This window comes from Emydura macquarii, unplaced genomic scaffold (genome assembly GCF_026122565.2).
Source record: "Emydura macquarii macquarii isolate MOO-44397 ecotype Brisbane River unplaced genomic scaffold, CSIRO-AGI_Emac_v2 contig_71, whole genome shotgun sequence".
NCBI lineage: Eukaryota > Metazoa > Chordata > Testudines > Chelidae > Emydura > Emydura macquarii.
In genome coordinates this window covers 9,926,655-9,948,271 of record NW_027130208.1, presented here as the reverse complement: position 1 = coordinate 9,948,271, position 21,617 = coordinate 9,926,655, and the positions used below count along the sequence as shown (strand labels likewise).

At 39.4% G+C, this 21,617-nt stretch overlaps 1 protein-coding gene across 1 annotated transcript in view; it reads left to right on the top strand.

Moving 5' to 3' along the window:
* The first annotated feature begins 10,750 nt into the window (after window positions 1-10,750).
* SHQ1 (SHQ1, H/ACA ribonucleoprotein assembly factor) overlaps window positions 10,751-21,617 on the top strand; it is an 87,010-nt gene continuing 76,143 nt past the window's right edge. The window contains exons 1-5 of the mRNA XM_067542474.1: window positions 10,751-10,811; window positions 12,359-12,481; window positions 13,250-13,404; window positions 17,683-17,795; window positions 20,952-21,082. Of these exons, the coding sequence (XP_067398575.1) occupies window positions 12,418-12,481; window positions 13,250-13,404; window positions 17,683-17,795; window positions 20,952-21,082 (463 nt within the window). The 5' untranslated portion in view covers window positions 10,751-10,811; window positions 12,359-12,417. The remainder of the gene's footprint in view (window positions 10,812-12,358; window positions 12,482-13,249; window positions 13,405-17,682; window positions 17,796-20,951; window positions 21,083-21,617) is intronic.

Here is a 21,617-nt window from a genome sequence, read left to right as displayed (position 1 = left end):
GTAATTTTATAGTTTACATTCCCCTCCCCACAATGAAATGTTTTGTATTAGTGAGAAAATTATATTCTAATGTTAGCATAAGATCCAGCTGGCTTCTCATTGTGCAATCCTGTAAATGATGCGAATAATGGCTTATGTAATGTGGAAACTGGGCACGCATTTTGCTAAACTTACTCCTATAACTATTTTACTTTTGATACCAGTTCAAGGTATCACAGCATAGAAGGAGAACTTGGAGAAACATGTGGTGATCCTGCACACTGAAAAACAGTATATCCAAATGCTTGTGAAGGGCTAATACCGGGGTCTTTTTAACGCTGAACTAGAATTAACTAATTAATTGTATCAAAAGCTTGATTCTACTCTGAAAATAACTATAAGAATGACACCTTCCTAATCAATTTTGTTTTCTGGCACAAAGACTTTAAGAGTGTATTACAGCTAACATCTTGGCCAATGCCGGGGACTGAAACAGCTAATTGCATGAGCTGCTGATGCTCGAGCTAAAGAGCCAGGCTCAGTAACAGACTCACATTCTCTTTGGACTGGGCAGAGAGGGGACATATAACATACACTGGTGACTGGATTCCAGTTTTAAGCGGCAAAATAACTCAGGGCCTTCTGCTTCAAAAATAGGACCCTGTCACTTGGGCTAAAAGTGATTTTGATCCTGATTCTGGGCTGCAGCAAAAATGGAGAGGGGGTTATTGAGATGCAAAGGCAGATGTATGCTATCTTTGTGTCTTCTGAATTTCTGGAGTTGTTAGTTAGTGCAGCTCCAGGGGCTGCTCTAACTTGCACTGTGCTGCCAGAGCTTCCTGTGGAGCTGTCCAACATCTTAGTCTAGCCAGAATGCAATGCCAACTGCCCCCTATAACTCCTTGTCACAACCCTGGCATGCCCCGCCACTTCTCTGTTAGCCTTGTGCCAGCAGAAAATCTCCCTGACACAGAAATGGCACTTGGGGTTCACAGACGAGGTCATGATCAGAGTCTTTGTGTTAAGTGTAGTAGTATTAAGGCTTATATCCTTGAGCAGCTAACAGTTAAATATAATCTCTCTCTCTCTCTCACAAACATTCATTCAATGCATGTGCAGGGACACATACACACACACACATGCACTCTTGAACAAGTCTGTCATTCTATGTACCTAAACAAACTAGGAAGTACATTACACCATACTTCCTTGATTTTGTTTAAATTTCACTTTTAAAAAAGTCATTTAAAGGTTGAAAACATGATCCCAAACCAATAAAAGTCACTATCCATTAGCCATTATCTTTCTGTGTCTAGTTCTAGAAACTTATTTAATACATGGTATTAAATTACTTTTTTTAAAAAATCCAAAAAAGTGACATAGAATGTCAGTGTGGTTCAGGGTTCACCTTCTCTGGGGAAATGAAATGAGAGATTTAAATAAAGACTATAAAAGGCCACAATGAGAAATAAAACTACTGAAATATCTATTGATGGTCATAATGTTTTTATAATTAAAACTACAAAAGTTTCTGTATAAAGTCCTGTGAAACTAAATCAATGATTTGGAAAACAAACTCAGATTAAGGAACATTAAATTAGTGGGGATGCCCAAGGGCATTCAGACAGGAAAAGTCAAAATCTTTTCTTTCTAATTTTCTAATTTCTAACTAATGTTAATGTAATGCTAGGCAGGGATTGCTGTTTGCCAGAGGCTGGGAATGGCTGATGGGATGGATCATGCGATGATTACCTGTTCTTTTCCAGGCCCACCGACAGCAATTCCGGGCCCCAGGGCAGAACAGCCAATTGCCCCACTAGGAAGGGATGGCTGAGATTTGAGTGGGCTTCTGCCAGAAGTGTTTACTTATTTATTATGCATCATGCAGATTCCCCAGTGACTGAGAAGGCGGTATCTGCTACTCAGCTTTCTAGGTCCCTTGGACTCCCCAGGGAGATTACTGCTGAACCCAGGATGCCACCTGGGCCCATGGTTAATAAATAAGGTTGGCTCAGGTCCCATGAGCGGCAGAGGGCTTGGTGGAAGAGGAGATGTGGAAGCAAGGAGAATACATATCTATCCTCCTATCCACCTGTTCCTTCCCCATCAGCGGGCCTGTTCTGTTCATTCCCTCTGAAGCACTTGGCATTGGCCACTGTCGGAAGACAGGATACTGAGCTAGATGGACCATTGTCTGACCCAGTATGGCTGTTCTTATGCTTTTCTGGCTTCATCAGAGGGCTTGGAAGACGTGATGTCATGAAGATGAGTGGCTGTAACAGGCTGCTGCCCTCTTCAAAGGGTGTAACCATCTTCAGGGCATCACTTCAGATTTCTAAAATCGCCATGTTGCCTCTATGCTATTGCCTCTATACTCTCTACTATTCCTTCCTCCTTGGGAAAGATGGACGACTAGGGGAGGCAGAATGGTCTGTGTAGTGATTGGAAGAAGGGGCATACTTTATAGTTATTAACTTTGAATCAGAATCACCCACTCTCTTTACTCTCATGATCTTACCAAAGGGTGATCTGTGAATAACAAAAGCGGGGCCCTCATAGCCTCTGTGAGATCATGAAAACTAGATTTGAATTCATGCCTCTGTTGAGGGGACTCTTGGGAAACAAGAGTTTCCCAGACACATGGTCCATAGTGTCTAGGGCCTCCATGCTTTTGTGGAGTGCACTGTTTTGTGGTGTGGGCGATTTGGTATTGCAGGAGGCCAGAAAGAGCAACCCTTATGATCATGGTGAAGAAGACAAATCCTATGCCTGTTAATCTAGGACTGGGACTGGGCAGCTCTGCTGTCAGATTCTTCTCATGTGGTGGGGGAGAAAAAGGAAGATGATTGGTGGAAATGGGTGAGGGATGTTTTGCTCAGTTACTCAGGTGTCAAGAGAGAGATTGAGACCTAGGGACACAGAAAGTTAACAGTATTTTGCTCTTTCTGTTGATGCTGACCAGGCCCTCTTTAAAGTAGAGATAGTTTCTTATGAGTATGACTAAAACTCTAGGCACAGCAATTTAACTGCTGGTCCATCTCCTTTCCAGTTGCAAAGGTGTTTTCTAATGATATGTTATTTGCTCATATGCTCTGGTTTCCCATCAGGTGGCGTGTTTATAATATTTTAAAGAAAAAGGGCCATTTCTCTGTGGCTTGGAAGAATGTGTTTCCTTCTTTTTAAAGCCACAACCAATTGAGGAAAGAGATTCATTATGCATTTCAATGGGGGTCTTCATTCTCATAATACACCAAACTTTTAAAATGTGGATTTTGAATGATTTTGAACTGAAAACCATGAGAGTGTCCATCCTCCATAATAGCTACACTTTGGTGCTAACTTTTACACTATATGCTATTTTAAATAAAAGTTATAGATTGTATTTTGCCTCTCAGCTTTAGCTATTCTGTTTGTAATGTTTTCTTTGAGGTTCTTTGTCTGTTTTCTCTTTAAACTTTGAATTTCTGATCTTTCTGATCTTAGATAGGACCTGTCTCTGCAAAGAGTCATTCACAACTATAACTTATTCACCTTCTCCTGTTGACTTCAGTGGGACTACTTATGTGAGTGGAAGTTCCTTATGTGAATAATACTCACAGAATCTGTCACTCCATTTATCTATTCTTTCTGAAGGCTTCCCCTGCCCCTTAATAAATTTTTCAGTTCTCAACCAGTGTCCTATCATCTTTTAAATTAATTTAAACTTGAGCCACCTATTCTATTTTCTTGATCCTCACTCTGTATTATTTTGTTCTCTCTTCCCCTTGGTTGCTTTTTCTTGCTGTTTGGTTGCTTTTATTTCCTTACAACCCCTACTAATATTTCTAGCTCTTATGTGGCATGTACTTCCAAGGGTCTGGCCCTGCAATGTAATTATAAAATAATATGTGGCCATATCTACAATGTGCATGGTGATACCTATTACTTCAGGATGTTACAAAAGTGATTTAAGGTTAGAAAAAAATATATCATTTGAGGAAAATAATGCAGACACAAAAGAGGGCAGAGTTAAGGTTACACAGGCAACCTTAACTTTACCATTTCCTGACTGTCGAGTGCTTCACTTTGTAACCACACTGTCTTTTTAATGAAGTTTATTTTTAATGGACTAATGATGATACTTTTCATGCGCACCTGCTGCCCAAAGCACATTACAGACAGCCCGAGGGCACCCCTGGAAGGGAAGGAAGGAGGGTTGTTGTCAGGGAGGAGTGGGTCCCAGGATTTGTATTCATTGCTTTCACTGGCTTTTCTTCCCTTAAGGAACCACCTCTGGGGCTGAAACCGGCCCCATCCTGATGCCCCACGAGGGCTTTTGCTCTAGATCAGGACCGGCCCTGAATCCAGAGGAAGCCCCTGTTGTGGATGACAGTCATCTGTCAGAAAGCGTCATCAGAGCCAGCGGGGTCACTGCTGCCCCCTTCACATTCTGGGGTCAGGACAGGAAGAGAACCCAGGTGTCTGGATGATGTGTGAAAGGAGCAGCTGGAGTCCCCAGCTTTCCCCTCAGCACGGACAGTGTAAGTTGAGGGGACAGATGAGCTGGGCGCTCCTAGCCCGAGCAAGGCCCGCGCGGGCGGGCGGGCAGGTGGCTGGGCGCAGGCTGCCCCCGGCACTCGTGTGCAGCTGTGTGTGTGTTTTCAGCGCCGGCGGCGCCGAGCAGCAGCACAGTAACAAGCAGGGGCGGGGCTCCTGTGGAGATGAGAGCAGAGCAGGGCGGGGCTGCACGCTCCTCTCCGGAGGTGGAGTCTCCACTTGTGTCCCCTCCCCCCCCCCACCGGGCCATGTGCGTCCGGGTCGCGCAGCCAGGCCACACACAGCCAGTCCAGCCGCGTGCAGCCTGGGTCCGCGTGAGAGGGCAGAAGCCGAGGAGGCGCCGCGCGCGCCGCAGTAAGTGGCGGTTGGCGGCTGCGGCGGGGTGGGCGGTGGGTGAGCTGAGCTGCCGCCGCTGTTGCCGTGACTGCCTGACCGCGGACGTACCCTTCCTCCCCCTCGGAGGACCTACCGACCGATGGACAAACAGCCCCTCCCCCCGCGGAGAGACCGACACCCGCTCCCCCCTCCTGCTGACAGGCCCATCCCCCAGGCGGGCAGGGCAGAGCTGCCCGCAGCAGACTCCCAGACCCTCGTCAGCCACCACACGCCGGCCCATTCTCCGACGCAACCCGGGCCGAGGCTGGAGGGAGGCGTCCCTCTCGCGCCGGTGCGTGGCGGCCCCGCCCGCCCCTCGGTTCTGTGGGGCCGGGATACGCGGTGCCACCCCCTGCCGCCCCTCCGTGCTCAGCTTCCCCCCTTCCTCCACTCCCCCTTCAGTGTCTGCAAAGGGACCCCGGAGACCTGGGCTCGGTGCCCTTCAAGGCTGGGAGTTGAGGAGCGAAGCAGAGATTCCCCCCCCCGCCCCCCGCCCAGTGTGTGGGTACAGCTGCTTTTTGGTTTTTATTTTTACCGCCCTGCTTGTACAGGCCCAACCCTTAGGGCTGGTCTAACACTGGAGAGTTTTGTGGACAAAAGTCAGCTTTTGTTGACAGAACAGTGCTGGTGTACACACTGCAATCACACACACACACACACACACAAATCCTGTGGCGGACAAAACTGCTCCGATGTTTTGACAAAGTAAAACCATCTGGACAAGAGGTGAAGGGTTTTTGTTGGCTTAGTTAGGGCGAGGCGGTGTCAGTGTAGACACTGGGTCCCCTTACATGGTGGTGGGGCTGTCATTGTCAATTTCACTGCTCCCAACCCCTGCCCCCCCACCCCAGCCCAGGCAGCTGGTTCCAGCTCCAGCTGGAAGCTTGGCTGGATCCTGGCTGTGAGCAGGGAAGGGAGAAGCTGCCTGTGGCTGGATACTGGTGGCTGCCGGCTTGTGTGTGTGTGTGTGGGGGGGGGGGAGAAGCAGGAGAGCTGGACTACACTCCCCATGGCCAGAAACGCTGGGCTTCTTCCCTCTGGGATTCTGGGAACAGGGAGGGGAAAACCCAGGGCTGGCTCCGGGTGGGGAAGGGGGAGGGGCAGCCCACCCGGAGCCAGCCTGTGGGTCTTTTAGCTCTCCACACTGCGCCTCCCACCCACCAACCCAAAGAGGGCAGTTTGGATGTCATCCACTGTAGTAATTACTCTGGTGGCGGTAAGTCCGCCTATATTATGTCGATTTATTTTTTGAGTGTAGATAAGGCCATAGGGTGTGTGCGGTTATAGGGTTATAAAGTTGCTTCAGTCCAGTATAGTCCCATAGCACAGATGCAGTTACACTTATAAAGTTGCATATACTGGTATAGCTAGTGTCCTGTCCTATATGGGAATAGCTATACCGGCATAATTGCATCCACACAAGGGGGTTGTACTGTTTCAGCTGTAGGGGTATAGTTAAAGCAGTCAGATTCCTCAGTGTAGGCAAGGTCAGGATTTTATTTTAGTGGGCACTGGTGGGCTGGCTGGGGCTGCTCCAGCTCTCCACCAGCATGGGGCTGCTCCGCTCCGGGCAGGTGCCTGGCTGGCTTGGGGCTAGGGGGCTGCTCCTGCACTCCAGTTGGCGTGGAGCTTGGGGTTGCTGCACCCGGCCAGCTTGGGACTCGGGGCTAAATGATCTCAATATTACTGATGCCTCAAGGACCCCCTGTAATCTTTGGTGCCTCCCCAGCGGGGGGGTCGTGCACCTCAGGTTGGGAACTGTTGAAATAGATATCGTAATGGATCTTTATCTTTCACTTAGCTAATGTATTGTGTCAGAAAAGTACCATATGGTGTTTAAAGTGATGGGAGTTGCAAAGAGAAAAAATGAAATATCTAGCAAATATTTAGATCCATGTTATTTTTTCATGGGCGAATGTATCACACAGCAGAGATTCAGTTTAAGGACAACCATGGTGTTGGTTTGAAGTGAAATGATGGCTAAAGCATTAGCACCTCTGCTTCCATTCCCACCCAATGGGAACATTAGCTGTGTGATTTATTAGGTAGTGTTTGTTGGTTTTACACTGTTAATGAAGTGTATTATGGCACTACACATGAAGTAATGGTGATAAGAACATGAGTATGTTTAATAAAGACTGTTATGAAAATATTATTTTCCATGCAGAATAGCTCTTTTCCAAATTATAATTATTTTGTTTTTAAATCCATCAAAAAGACATCTAGGATAATTGATACATTTACTTTTAAAAAAGAAACACAATTCTTAGGTTTCTTTTTTTTCCCCCCTAAAGAAAATTATCTCTAACTGATCAAAAGAATATTTTTGGAGTCTTCTAAGAGCTAAACCAATTTTCTGCAAGATAGGAAGGAATTAATTTTTTTGATTGATTAAAATATTCCTTGAAAAATTGGGTTTATAATGGGAATAGTGATGCATCTGTAGAAATAAGACCCATAGCTTTAATTCATAGAAGGTACAGATCATGGAAAGAGAGGCAAAGATAATTTTAAGTTGCTTTTTGGTCATGTTGATTCTGGGCCGGCAGTGAGACACTCTAATTTACAACTTTATGCAGGCTGGCAATGGGTTCTGCTGTATTATGGATAGTCACTTGACACCCCAAGAGTGATCCATATGCCTGGGACTGCTAGGGAAGCAGCGTAAGGCTGCATGTGGCAGTCAATCATTGGAAGAATTCTTCCCTGGATGGTTGCATTGCCTTTTTTGCCTCCAGATGTGATTTATTTTTTTAAGTTGATGTTGACCAGTTAAACATTACTGGTTACTTAGGCCCTGGTCCTGCAAATGTTACAGACATTGAGCCCAGTGAGACTGCTTGTGGGCGTAAATCTTTGTGGGAGTGGAGACTGAGTTTCAAAGTAGCTTTTCTGTGTTAATAAGTGACATCAATGTACTCTGACCACAATCTGTGATTTTAGCAAAATCACATTTTTTCTTTGAGAACATGTTGAAATAAATCATATGATCAGTGTATGAAAAGAGCACTTCTAATGCATGATATGAAATGAGTGTTTCAGAATTTTTTTTAAAAGAAAAGTTCTTAGTGTTTTGTGAATGAATGAATGGCTGCTTTAGAAATATGAGGAAACCTGATAATTTTTCTCTGGTTTATAATTTATAGTCTCTGAAACAATGTATTCATAAAATGGATACAGGGAAGTTTGGGGAAGAATTAAAAGATAGACATGTATCTGTGGGGCGTTAACCAGCTTCCCATCCCTATTGTAATACAAAAAAGGCATTCATAGGAAATACTCAACTATAATGAATGACTGATATAGCATAGTGTATTGTACTTTTGATTAAATATAATGATGGTGCCCTGTGACTGCAATGTCACAATAAATGTAAACCTATTATTTATGGATTGATAAGAGTTATAGATGCAGAATATGTTACTGAAAAAACTAAAAGGTAGAATAAAGGACCTTATTATGTCTTTCTTGAGGGTTGTGCTTTTAATGCATCATAAATGCTCATATTTTTCAGCCTGTTTTCTGTAATATTGGATTTCAGCATTTCAGGGTCTACTCTTTTCTACATGTGCAATGAGGTGTTAATATCTTCGTTGCTTAGCAAAATTGTAGCCTGTGAAATTGTGAGTAATTTGATACTGTGATTCTTTGTCATGTTGAAAGCATAATTTTAACTGATTTTTTTAATGATTTCTTTTTCTGTTTTATTATACTTTCCATCATATGGACAATTCTTGTCCAAATTTTATTATTTAGCTCAGTTAACAAAAATTATAAATCTAACATTTAGCACCTGAGAAATTATAATCTGCTTTTTAAAAGCAGGAATGAATGCAGTGTTTGAAAGTCAGGAGTATTATGTATCTTGCAGAAAGACAAAAAAATGATTGATACGTGTTTAGATGCTCCTTGTCAAACTTTTCATTATTTATTGTGAAGATATTTATGTAAAAGCCATTTATTAAATTCATGACTATCTATATTATTTCTTATAGAAGTTATACTTACTGAGACTTTCCCGCCTTTCTGATTTTAATCATTGTTAGGATTTCATTACTATGATGTGCTAATACAATGGAGCCAAAACACATCAGGTTACTAGACTGATCTTTTTTCAACTGCTATAGCAGATCTCAGGTTTTAGGAACACTGAAATCAAACAGGGCAAGCTAACACTTGCTCATACGTGTAGTGTCAAGGCAGTCCCATGAACCACATCAATTCCATCTTCTGCCTCTTCCATTTTTCTTACTATATGCCTAAATATTTTATAAAGATTATTCTGAAAAAAAAAGTGTGGGTTTGGGAGAAGGGAGTTGAATAATAATGGGTTAAAATGTATACACCATGATGATGTAACTAGGGCTCAAGATTTCTTTTGCATTGTATAAGTGTAAAAAAAAAAATCAAATAGCTAGAATGTTTTTTCTTGCTAAAATTAAAAACTTTTTTGCTTTTCTATTGACAAGATTATTAGAGGTAGTTAATTAACAAAACTTAGCACTTTCAGCTCTGTGCTTTACACACTGAATATACTTGACACTTTAAAATACTGTAGGAGTTTACCTTCATTTAGTTGGTTTGATTAAAGAGCTATAATTAGGAACCAAAGATATTGTATTTTACAATTTTTGACAATAAAATGTAAACAGTTACTTTGTTCATAGATGTTCTATTCACAGGTGTATAAAAGATATCACATTCTGCTCCAAGCTTAAATGCTTTTGCTTCATGGGGTTTTGAAGAAGAGACTGTATTTATTTTTGTAGTTCTGTTCTCTTATGAAGATAATCTTTTTTCCTTTTTTCAGTAGGACTTTACAGACAGTGTGGTTGCCTGTCCATCTGCATTCATCATGATAACACCAGCCTTTGAACTGAGCCAGGATCCAGATTTTCTTACTGTAACAATCAATGCACCTTATGCCAAAGTTTCTGAGTTCGATGTGTATTTTGAAGGAAAGGATTTTAAGTTTTATGCTAAGCCTTACTTTCTCAGGCAAGTAATGTAGAGATTTTAAAACCTTGAACTTCATAAAATAAAAATATTGAAAAGAGAATGAACTTTATATCTGTGTCTTACAGAACATTTTACTGCTGTAGTTCCTATATGCTGCTTTACAGAGAGCTGGCTGGTTACATGTTTCTAGTTGTCTTTCTTGTTTCCAGTTGCTAAATCATAGTAAAAGAAGTAAAATTATGTTAAATGCTTTCCTGATATTACTTTTTCATATTGGATAAGTAATGCAATCATGCATGGTATAGAAGATCCATGAAACAATTTCAATATTAAGAGGTCATCCACACTGAAAAAGTTTGACAACCCTTCTCTGATATATAGTATCTTGTAATTTTAACTCTTTTCATTCTCTTGTTATGGACGCTTCAAACATCAGGGCACCAGCTCTCATCTCTTGCACATGTTCATTTAACGTTAAGTGGGGTTGAGTAGGTGGGTGAACAATAGTGGATCAGTTAGTGTAAAGTAATAGAAGAATTTTCCTGTCTTGTCATTCTGGGTCAACTCTTTTCATTTCTTGAAATGGCAGAATCCTTTATCTGTTCCACATAGTGCCAAGGATGTCTTGTCTATAATGATTCTGATCCTGTGCTGACTGGGAAAACAGAAACATCAAATTCTCTTTCAAATGCTGATCTCTTTCATTAATACGTGGGGGGTAAACTTTCAAAGTTGTGCACAGGGAGTTAGCTGCATGACTTCCATTAAAATTAATGGGAGTCATGTGGTTAAATACCCTGTACTGCCTACAGAATGTGCCATGTAGTTTTACTGGTTGAGCCATTAGTCTGGAGGATAAATCAGGCATTTGATAAGGCATGTCATCTTTCACCATAGACTGACTCTTCCTGGAAGAATTGTGGAAGATGGAAGAGAAAAAGCATCTTATAATGCGGACAAAGGTATTAGTTAATAATGTTGATCTTTTTTATTACTCAAAATACAGCACATGGTCTCTACTAATGTACCTTCTGCTGCATTGTAATTACACAGAACTTTTAATATACTTGCAGCAAAGCATGTTTAATTGGAGTTCCTCCTGTTTTTGGATGAGTTTTAAAACCTGTAGTTCAGAGTGTCTTATACACGTTTACCATATAAACACAAAGGGGTTATGCTAGTTAAAAAGAGGACAGTAATGACATTTCCATGTTCTACTTCTATCTGGCATGGAGACCTAGTCCCTGGTGTTTATCTACTGAAAGGACATTGTCTGACCAACCATGAATGAGAGTGGCTCTCGTAATAGAACTTTCTGTATTGAAGACTGAATTCTTCATGGGCACAGATCATAATGTTCCTGTTAAAGGAAGATCTGTGTATATGGTTTCTGTAAACATGATGTGAACGATATAACTCACTGAATCAAGGTCACTAGTCCATTCAGCCTGCAAGAAACCTAAGACCGAATAAGTTTCAGTAAGTAGAAAGAGAGAGCAAATCTCAAGACAGATTCTTGGCTAGACTTAGGAGAGAATCCAATGGAAATATACACATCAGCTTTCCTACATCCCTCCAAAAGTAAAGTATGCTGTCGAGACAGGACTAGTAAACTTCTTGTGGAGTTCCAGAAAGAAATTCTAACTTGTGTTGAAGCAGCAACACTAGAAATATTTGGATGCATTTCTGTATGGTGATTACCCTCATTTTTGAAAAATTAAAATACAATTAAAATACCATAAATATTTTCTATGAGAACTGCATTATATTTCATATGGTGATGTCAAAACATTTAAGTAAATACATATTTTCAGACCTCATGGTAAATAATATGTATACACATTGCTCAAGATTTACAAAATGTAATGCCTGAATCTTGTAATCAGATCTGTGTTGAGTGCTGTGCATTGCATTGCCCATTGATTGCCAGGGGACTTTGTGCAGATGTAAGTACAATATCTGCCTGTGTGAATGTGACTGCAGCATCGGAGTTTAAAACTGTAAACTATCTGGTTCAATAGTTTATTCAATTAACAAAATTAAAGCCCCACAAAAATGTTTTGTAACCAACACCTTGACTTATTAAGATGTAGTCTGTCACGTCCAAATGCATGTTTATACAGAATATTCAATGTGTCTTTCTTTAATCTTATGCTTGATTATTTGAGGAGAAAAAAGGTTTAAAAATAAAAATGTTCTTACTCTATCTTTGTTTTATGAGCTGTGTCAAGACATCACCATAAATGATAGTGATGCAGCATTTGTGTTCCTTTTGAAAAATAATTTAATTATATGTTTTTTGTGGAATTTATGCATCCAGGCTAACTCTAAAATGCTTAGAGATTAACACAAAGGAAGATTTTAATTGCATCCATCCCAGGTGAAATACACCCAAATAGCTTGCCGATCATTTAGCTTTAATAATGAGAAATGGTTGTACATTTTTTTACACGCTGTTTATCTTTAAAATTGTTATACATCTGAACCAAATTCTAACTTTTTTTTCAAGGCATTTTTACAGTTCAACTGCCTAAGGAGACTCCTGGTCAGTATTTTGATGGGTTGGACATGCTGACAGCTTTGTTAGCACAGAAGAAATCAAGATCAGCTAAACCATTAGTGGAAGAGATAGGTATGTTTACCGACACTGGTATATACAATGTATTTTAAAAGTTTAACTTGTATAGTTGATTTTTTGTTTGAGTTTGTAAGGTGAATTTGTAAACAAGAAAACTTCCCTTATGTGAAGTACATTTCATCTTTATGTGATTTGAGAAAGTGTTTTGTAAGAGTTACGTTTGCATTCTTTCAATATATATATAGTTAACACATACTAATTCTTTGCTTCCCTGTAGTATTTGTATGATGCATAGAGGTCTGAGAGTCTCAGCTTAGCTCAAAGGCAGCAATCTGGTCCTTCAGCACAAGTAAAGCTCATTAGATCTAGAGGTCCCAGGTTCAGCCCCGGCAAATGACCTAAGGACATTGTTACATATAGAAGAAGGCTTGATTAAATGTGGTCAGTTGTGTGACTGTCTATCGTCTTACCAAATTATTAGCAATATTTCTTTCCTTGGTTATGTGGGTTTTTTTTAATATACAGGCCAGATAGTGCCATTTTAAAGAAAAAAAATCTAAACAGCAGCAGATAAATTAATGCAGACTTTCTTATTGCTGAAGTCCATAAATGTTACAAAATCCTATGCCAATTTTTCATTTTCTTTCCTTTCTCTGGAAACTATAGGATGGTCTGATACCATAAAAGTTTTTCTAATAGCTTAAAAAAGTAGTAAAACAAAAAACCCTGCTCCATAGATTAACTAGTAATCTTTTCATTAGCTGATACTTTAGTCACAGTGTAACTGTAACCTTTTCTTTTTATGATACAAAACATTTCTAGAGACCTCTGCTGAGCTAGCTGAGGAGGAGGAAGAGGAAGAATTTGATTGGGAAATTGAACAGATCCCTTATGAGGAATCTGCAGAAAGCACTTTACATTTACAATGTTGCTATGGGTTTGGAAATTTGAAATCAGGAGTGTTCCGACGACTACAGGTTTGTGACTTTTCTTTAAAAAGTGACAGATTGTTATAAAGTTTACAGTATTTGGTATGACCTAGAATTCTGAATTCAATTGAACTTAAAGTCAGTGCAATAATGTTTCAAGTGTGTTAAATCTATCAACATGTATTTCTCCAGAACAAATCATTCCAAACCAACCACATTTCCTCCTTTGACAGGGTTATTGGCCTAGTAGATAGTGGGAAGCAGTAGATGTGAGATATCACAGGTTTTAATAAGGCTTTTGACACAGTCCCACATGACATTCTTATAAGCAAACTAGGGAAATATGGTCTAGATGAGATCACTGTAAGATGGGGTGCAAAAGTGGTTGAAATACCATACTCAAAGGGTAGTTCTCAATGGTTCACTGTGAAACTGGCAGGAAGTATTTAGTGGGGTCCCACAAGGGTGAGTCCTGTTTCTGATACTATTCAGTGTTTTCACTAATGATTTGATTAATGGAGTACACAGTATGCTTATAACATTTGTGGATGACACCAAGCTGGAAGGGGTTGGAAGCCCTTTGGAGAGCAAGATTAGAATTCAAAATGATCTTGATAAATTTGAGAGTTGATCTGAAAGCCACAAAATGAAATTAAATAAAGATGAGCAAAGCACTGCACTTAAGAAGGACAAATCAAATTAACAACTACAAAATGGGAAATAACTCGGTAGGCAGTAGTACTGCTGAAAAGCATCGGGGGGATCACAAATTGAATGTGAGCCCACAACATAACGCATTTGCAAAAACGGCTAATATCGTTCCTGTTAATATACCCCAGAGTGTTGTATGTAAGACATGGGAAATCATTGTTCTGCTCTACTTGGCACCAGTGAGACCTCAGCTAAAGTACAGTGTCCAGTTTTGGGTGTCACAGTTTAAGAAAGGTATGAACAAAAATGATAAAAGATTTAGAAAACTTGACTTGTGAGGAAAGGCTAAAAAACCTGGGCCTGTGAGGAAGGATATAACAGTCTTCAAATATATTAAAGGCTGTTATTAAAAGGATGGTGATCAGTTGTTCTCCATGTCCACTGAAGGTAGAGCAGGAAGTAATTGGCTTAATCTGAAACAAGGGAGATTTGAGTTAGATATTAGGAAAAACTTTCCAACTATTAGGGTGCTTAAGTTCTGGAAAAGGTTAGTGAGGGAGGTTGTGGAATCTTCATCATTAGAGATTTTTAAGAACAGGTTACACAAACCACTGACCAGGATAGTCTAGGTTTACTTGGTTCTGCTTCAGCACAACGGGGGTGGACTAGATGACCTCTTGAGGTCCCTTCTAGTCCTATATTTTTATGATTCTATGAAATTGAAAAGATGTGTCTAAAAACGAGGACAAACAGTGCTTTTTGGAGTGTGTGGTCGTCTCCAACATGTGTGATTTAAAGAGTTTTCTTTTAATTTTAAGTACACTTGATTCCTTCTAACATGCATGGACTGACAATTTTTTCAAGTGTTCAGAAAACTTAATACAAAAAAATAAATTCCTAGTATCTTTAGATTTAAAATAGGAAATCTCAATAGACAAATGCAGTTGAAATGTAATTTTATCAGCAAATAGGAGACTTTCAAGAATGCTATAAAAGCTGGTATAGTAGAGATGAGTTACAAAAGTTTTAGCTCTGCTTTATCATGTTTAAAGAACTTCAGCAGCACAGTCCTAGTTTTCCAGAGGAAAACTTGTGGAAAAATAAAATAGTGTCTCACAAACCTAGCCAGCAGAACTTTTAGATAATGTTGGGAGAATATAAGTAGAATTTGCACCACTAACTGCATGTTCTGTTTTACCTCTCTTGCCTCTCTGAACTGAGAATTAGAATCTAGTATGAGCTTAGCATGCATTTTCTTCATTTGTTTTTGAAGTATTCTTTGATTACTCATCCCTTTGCATTTTCTGTGTGCCAAAATCTGAACCTTTTAAGAGCTTTGTTCTGAGCTTTTCAAATAATAGAATTGTTCTCTTTTTATAAAGGAAGCCCAGGGTTCAATTCCCTGCTCTGCCACAGACTTCCTGTATGATCTTGGGCAAGTCATTCTGGTTTTCTGTGTCTGAATTGCCCAGCTGTAAAAGAAGGAAAATAGTACTTCTCTGCATTAAAGTGGTGTAAGGATAAATACATTATAGAGATTGTAATGCCATCTTATGACCTAAAATATATAGATATATGTGACAAATGTGGGAATTTTCATAATACTTTTATGAATCCATTGTGCACCTCAGTTTTCCTTGATGCTTTGTAAAGTGTAAAGAGCAGGAGACATAGATGCTTTGTCACGTAGCTGCCTGGTGTCACTACAGATACTTACTGAGGTGCACTAATCCCTGAACAGGGTAAAGACAGAGACTAATCTCAGTTGGACATGTTAGGCAGAGTTCATGTGGAATAACAGGAGTGCTGGATCAGGCTCAGTGTTGGAGGCGATGAGGTACGTGGCCTACCCTTGAGGAAGAGCGGGACCCTCTGGGAACGCTGAAGGGGTACTTCCATTGGACTGTATAAAAGCTGAGGTGTAGCACAGATCCTGTGGATCCATGGCAATATATTAGTGAAGTCAGTCACAAGACAGATATGTGGGTTGTTCGTTAATAACTATATTTTTGTTTTCAGAGTTAGTGCTAAATGCAAACATCTTGTTTAATATAATTATGAAAAAAATCCTGAATTTGTATCCGAAACTTAGAAATGGATTTTGAAGGATATACTTTATAGTTTGTTGTTGCACATGTGTAGTCTAGGGAGAAAGTTCCAGGTAAAAAAAGAGAGTGCATCAGTCTGGACTAATTATTGCATTCTTGTCTGACTGTTCATATTTATGCTAGATAGTAAAAGTGCTTATGGTTTTAGACTTAGAGTAATATGAACTACAAAGGACACTTTAATTATTCACACTGGTGATACAGTTATTAAAATCAATTGAAATACGATTGGTGTATATATTATGGCTTAGAAGAAACTGTTACTAACTTTGGCTCTGATCATCCAAGTTGTTCTGCATGGGGGGACTCCGTGAAGTCAGCGAGTGTTGCTCAGGCACAGGAATCTACATGTGTGGAACAATTTGCTGAATCGAAGTCTTAAATTGTAGGCTTAAATCTGCTTTGTTAGCATATGTTAAATGGCTTTTTTGTTTATTTACTTTTTGGAATAAGTTGGAGATGAACTACAGCCTGCAGAGAATAAGGAATACAAAGATATCATGATTATGTGCAACATTTATTATGGTAGTAAATAGACAATTTACTAATTAATGTTTTATTTATATACATAAATACCAAGAGAAAAAAATACTAGCTATTTCTAGCAGCTCTAACTGTAATACCAAGACCATATAACTTGGTTACTGCATGAATTATTATATTTTAAGGTGGAAAAGTTAAGTAGTGTCAGGGGGAAAGCTTTCATGTTCTAATAGCACATATATTAATTAGTCTGTTGCCATGGAATTCCTGCAGAAGTGCATATTACACCCCTATTAATGCCCCATTAGCTTATGATTATTACACTGAAATTCCAAATTAAGTAATGATTGCCTACTTCAGCGTTAACAGTGTCAATTTATGCATAAACAGTCCTGTCATCTCAGGTGCGGAGTGTAGAAGTCAGTGGGGATTTGGGGATGCACAACATGTTGTAGGACTGGGCCCTAGGTTTGCAAGAACAATAATTCTTGTTTTTTGTCTGTATATTTATCGCAATAGCTTTCATTAAGCATTGCAGATTTGATGCATTAATGAAAATGAGGGCAACTTTTTCTTTGTAACCAAGAGAAGAGCCCAAACAGGATTTATAATGTTTGAAACACCCAAGGCATTTGGCCATTTTTTTAATTGAAACAATGCAGTCTGTATGTAAATGGTGAGTTGCAGGTGAGCAAAACTGATTAAATAAATATAACAAAGAATAGCACCCAGTTTTAATTATTACACTCAACGTGGAATCAACAGCAGATACATAATGAATGAAAAAGCAGTAGAATTGTAAAATATGGGGGAATCCAAGCACCGGATCCAAGTCAGAGCTTTTTTTATTTCTTCATTTACTGTTTCCACTTTAAGCTAATGTCTTAAAAACAAAATAAATACATGACACATAATGCATAGCTTTTCAGTAACGGAGACGTGGTAGTGGCATCTATCATCATAGTAGCTCACCTTAGTGTAAGATTGTATTGCATCTAAACTCTCATTCTTAATGAAGAAACATTATTCTGAATCTTTGTGGCTTGTTAATAATTTATTCTTTTTGTTCTTGTTGCCTTTTCAGGATGAACTGAGTGATGTTATTGACATTAAGGATCCAGACTCAACCCCTGCATATGAGCGCAGACAGAAACGACTGGCGACTGAGGCTGCTAAGTTTGATCCTGATCATTATCTGTAAGTACTACTTTATTCTCCTGATCAAGTGAATGTACATCAGCTAAATTAAATGTATTTTGCCATTTAATGGGATTTTAAAATCTCTTTTGAAAAAAATGGGTTTGTTTGCCTGGTTCTTCATGTCTCATAACACCAGACCTGAGAGGGTGCTCATAAGTGACAGCGATACAAGACCTTGCTCATTCACTTCAGCCTTACTTAGCTGCTCAATTAAACTCAAAGGCCAGTCTGTACTCAAGCAGAGCTGCTGCTGCTGCGAGCTGTGCAGAATGTTGTTTCATAGTTGACCTCTCAAGCATCAAGGTCACCAATCCCTGCCATCATTTTGTGTTGTAGGCATCATTGCTTTGTTTTCTCCTGAGTAACAATGGCAAATGACCCATCCTGATCCATGTGCAGGAAAATATTCCCTTTTTAGATGGATTCTACAGTGTTTTCCTGAGTTCTGTAATCATGTGACTTTTGCTTAAGCTGTCTTCTATTTGTTGCCCATGTCCTGTCGCCTTGTTAGTGAGCTGTTTGTCCAGAAGAATGAGCACAGAATTTGTGCAGAGACTGGGCTGTTTCTTCTTTGTGCTCCGTTATCAGATTATTTGCTCCCACGTAAGGCAGGTGGAAATCCATCTTGTCTATTTTTCAGGGAGATTCTCTTTCCCAAGATGAACCTTTCAAGTCAAAGAAAGGACAGAAATTCATGGATAGACTACACAGCCTTAAAAATGGCAAATAAATGACTTCCTCTCAATGGGTTTCTTTTCCATGTTTAGATCTCAGACATACCTCTTCTGTTGGTGGCAAAATTACAGTCTGCAGTAGGAAGAAATTATTTTTTGTTTCTATAAACTTTGAAGCTGAAGTTCTCAGCCCCACTTAATCCAGTCTGCATATTTCAGGACACAGAGTATACTTCTCTACCACAGAACTCTTCTAAAAGCATATTTCAGAAGGAATTTAGAGGAGGAGTAGAAAGTGTCTCTTTCCTCAACAATCAAATCTTTTGAAAATAGTTTTTACTGCAGCTGAAATAGTTTTAGATATTAATCTGATGTCAATGACAATAATGTCTCTCTAAGGCTGAAATTTGCCAATCTTGTAGCCTATACAATGAGCCTAAATTCTTTAAAATCAGTGGAAATTTTGGGTTCATAGGCTGCAGGATCCAAGCCTATTAATAGTGTTTGTATTTTCATGTGTGTATTTTGATATTTATTTAAAAAAATACTGTTATTAAACTAAGTTTCCAGTGGCACTTTTTTCAGCATTTGTGTCCCAAAATGGTACCACAGATGTATTTTGGTCTGCATAGGACATATGTATACCAGACTACTAGACACTGTGACTTTCAAATTATTAATGCATTTTTGAAAATGAAGTAAACTATCTTCAACTGTATAGGTATTGGCCATGTGACAGTATTAGACAATACTTCATGGTTGTTTAACATGGCTATAAGTCTATCTTTCATGTGCAATTTGTCTTTTTTTTTTTTTTTTTTTAAAGAATAAATTAAAACAAACGTGCTTTGAACCTTCCCACCTCCTATAGTCCCCTGAAGTTCCCTCTTCTGTCTTAGTGAAGTGTCCTTTCTAGTTGGTTGCATTTTCCAGGAAAAAGAATCTTCGGTATTTCTCACTAGAGGTTGTAATGGTCTTAATGGATTATAAAGGAGGATATCTACTGTGGAAATAACAGAGATGTGTGCACCACAGCTGCAGAATTGACAAGGAGATGACTTAAGGATTGGGGAAATAATACTTTTCTAATGTTCTGTCAAAGACATAAATCTCCCTCTTCCTTCTTATTCTATGGGCATCTCTTAAAGCTGGTATATTTGTTCTAGAATTATCTCTCTTGCCTTACACCACTGAGAGACTCTGATGAAGGAACAAAATGACTGTGGAAGGGAAGGTGATACATATAGAGGCCATATTTAAAGCAGTGGAGATAAACAGGAAATACTGTCTGAGAGTAAAAAATAGGCTGGCCTGTGACTTCAAATCACTTTAAGAAAACACTGAAATACACGAAAAGAATCTGCTATTTATTACTGTAAGAATAAGACTACTTTGTATTTAATAAATTTGGGCACTACTTATTTTGACCTAGTGGATATTAAAAAATATTTCCTTCATTTTTACCATGCATTGTAGTCCTCAGTTTTCTAGTTTGTTTCATTGCTGTTTGGCCTGAAAGGCAAGCTAGGGGAAAACTTGGGATTTTGAAAATCCTCCAACAGTTTTTGGCAACATCCTTTGTCCATTAGATAGTGATGGAGAGATAAAATGGACAAAACATAGGAACAAGTGACTCATAAGTGCAGAGTTTGAAAACCTTGCTAGGCATGTACTGAGCAGTAAACCTATTAGATAGGTACACAAGATGATGGTCATTGTGGGGGGGTCATTCTAAGGAGGTCCAAGGCCCTTGCATCTCCAGCTACTGGGAAGAATAGGGATGGTGCAGGAATTTCTAACAGTGTTCTCCCCGATGTGCACAAACTGCCTAATGGTTTCTTTTAGTGGAATTTCAAGGTGTTTGTTTTGACCTATAAAGCCTTAAATGAGTTAAGCCATGCCTGCTTGAGAAGCCACCTGTCCCTGTGTGACACTGCCATTTCTGCAGTCAGTAGAGGTGATTTGAGCTGGAGCCCCCTTGCTGTAAAATGGAGTTTGCTGGCAGCATGGCATTTCCTGTAAGGGCCGTCAATTTTGGAAACTATTTTTTCCTAACTGGTCCAAAACAGACCAAATTTGCTAACCTTCAGGGCTTGCTGTATTGCATATCTATTTCCCCAGGCTTTGGGGGAGGAAAAAGGAGGTTAAAAGGGTACGTTGCTTAGGTTTTCATGTAATCTTTGGTTAATTATTTTCTGGTGTTGGGGCAAGAAGCTGATTTTGATTGGGTTTGTTTTTATAAGATGCCTCTGTGTTACCTATTTTCTGTATTACTGCATCTGAAAAAGAGAGCTGAAGTCTCTCGAAAGCTTATGCCTGCAAATATTAAATTTGTTAGTCTTTAAAGTGCCACAGAACTCTCGTTGTTTTTGCTGTATTTTTAGTGTATGGCAAATGCCTCTAGAGAATCTAGGATAGGTGTTTCTTTTTGAATGTATACTGTACATTGAAATAAATAACAAGCAACTTTTTTCTCCAGTGCTGACTTTTTTGAAGATGAAGCCATTCAGCATGTTTTGAAGTACAAGCCATGGTGGGTTGATGCTTATGCGAAAAAGATGGCTTCCCAGGGAGGGAGTCATCAGGAACATGTTAGTCAAACAACATTCGGTAAGAGTGTATACATTTTGTTTAATTTTTTTGCTTCTGTTCCAGATTACTTGCCAGAAATCTGTCTTCAAGGTGAAAAGTAACGATTCTAGCTAGCCATTTCCAATCATGTAATATTAATGCCACCCTTTGTCATTATTCATTTGAGATATTGGTCTGTTTGATCTCTCTCTGCAGCATTTATATATCAACTACTAGAGCTTTGTTATTTGTTATTATACAACCTTGTGTTTTCAGAACAAACTATAGTTTTAGCTTTCTTTGGCATCTGTTCTCAAAAATGTAGATTAGACCTGTCGGTAATCTGTGAAGACGCAGCTCCCTTTTAAGACTCTGCTATAGATTTTAAGGATCTCATGGAAATCTCTCAATTGTTGACAGTCATGAAATTCAAATTAAAACTTTCTTAGTTTGAACATTATCTTAGCTAGAAGTTGGGAGTGCCCCATGTGTTACTAGTATATTCCCTTTTTTTCAGATTTTCGTAAATAATTGTTCTCTTGATAGCAGACATTTTCTTTTCTGAAAATACTGT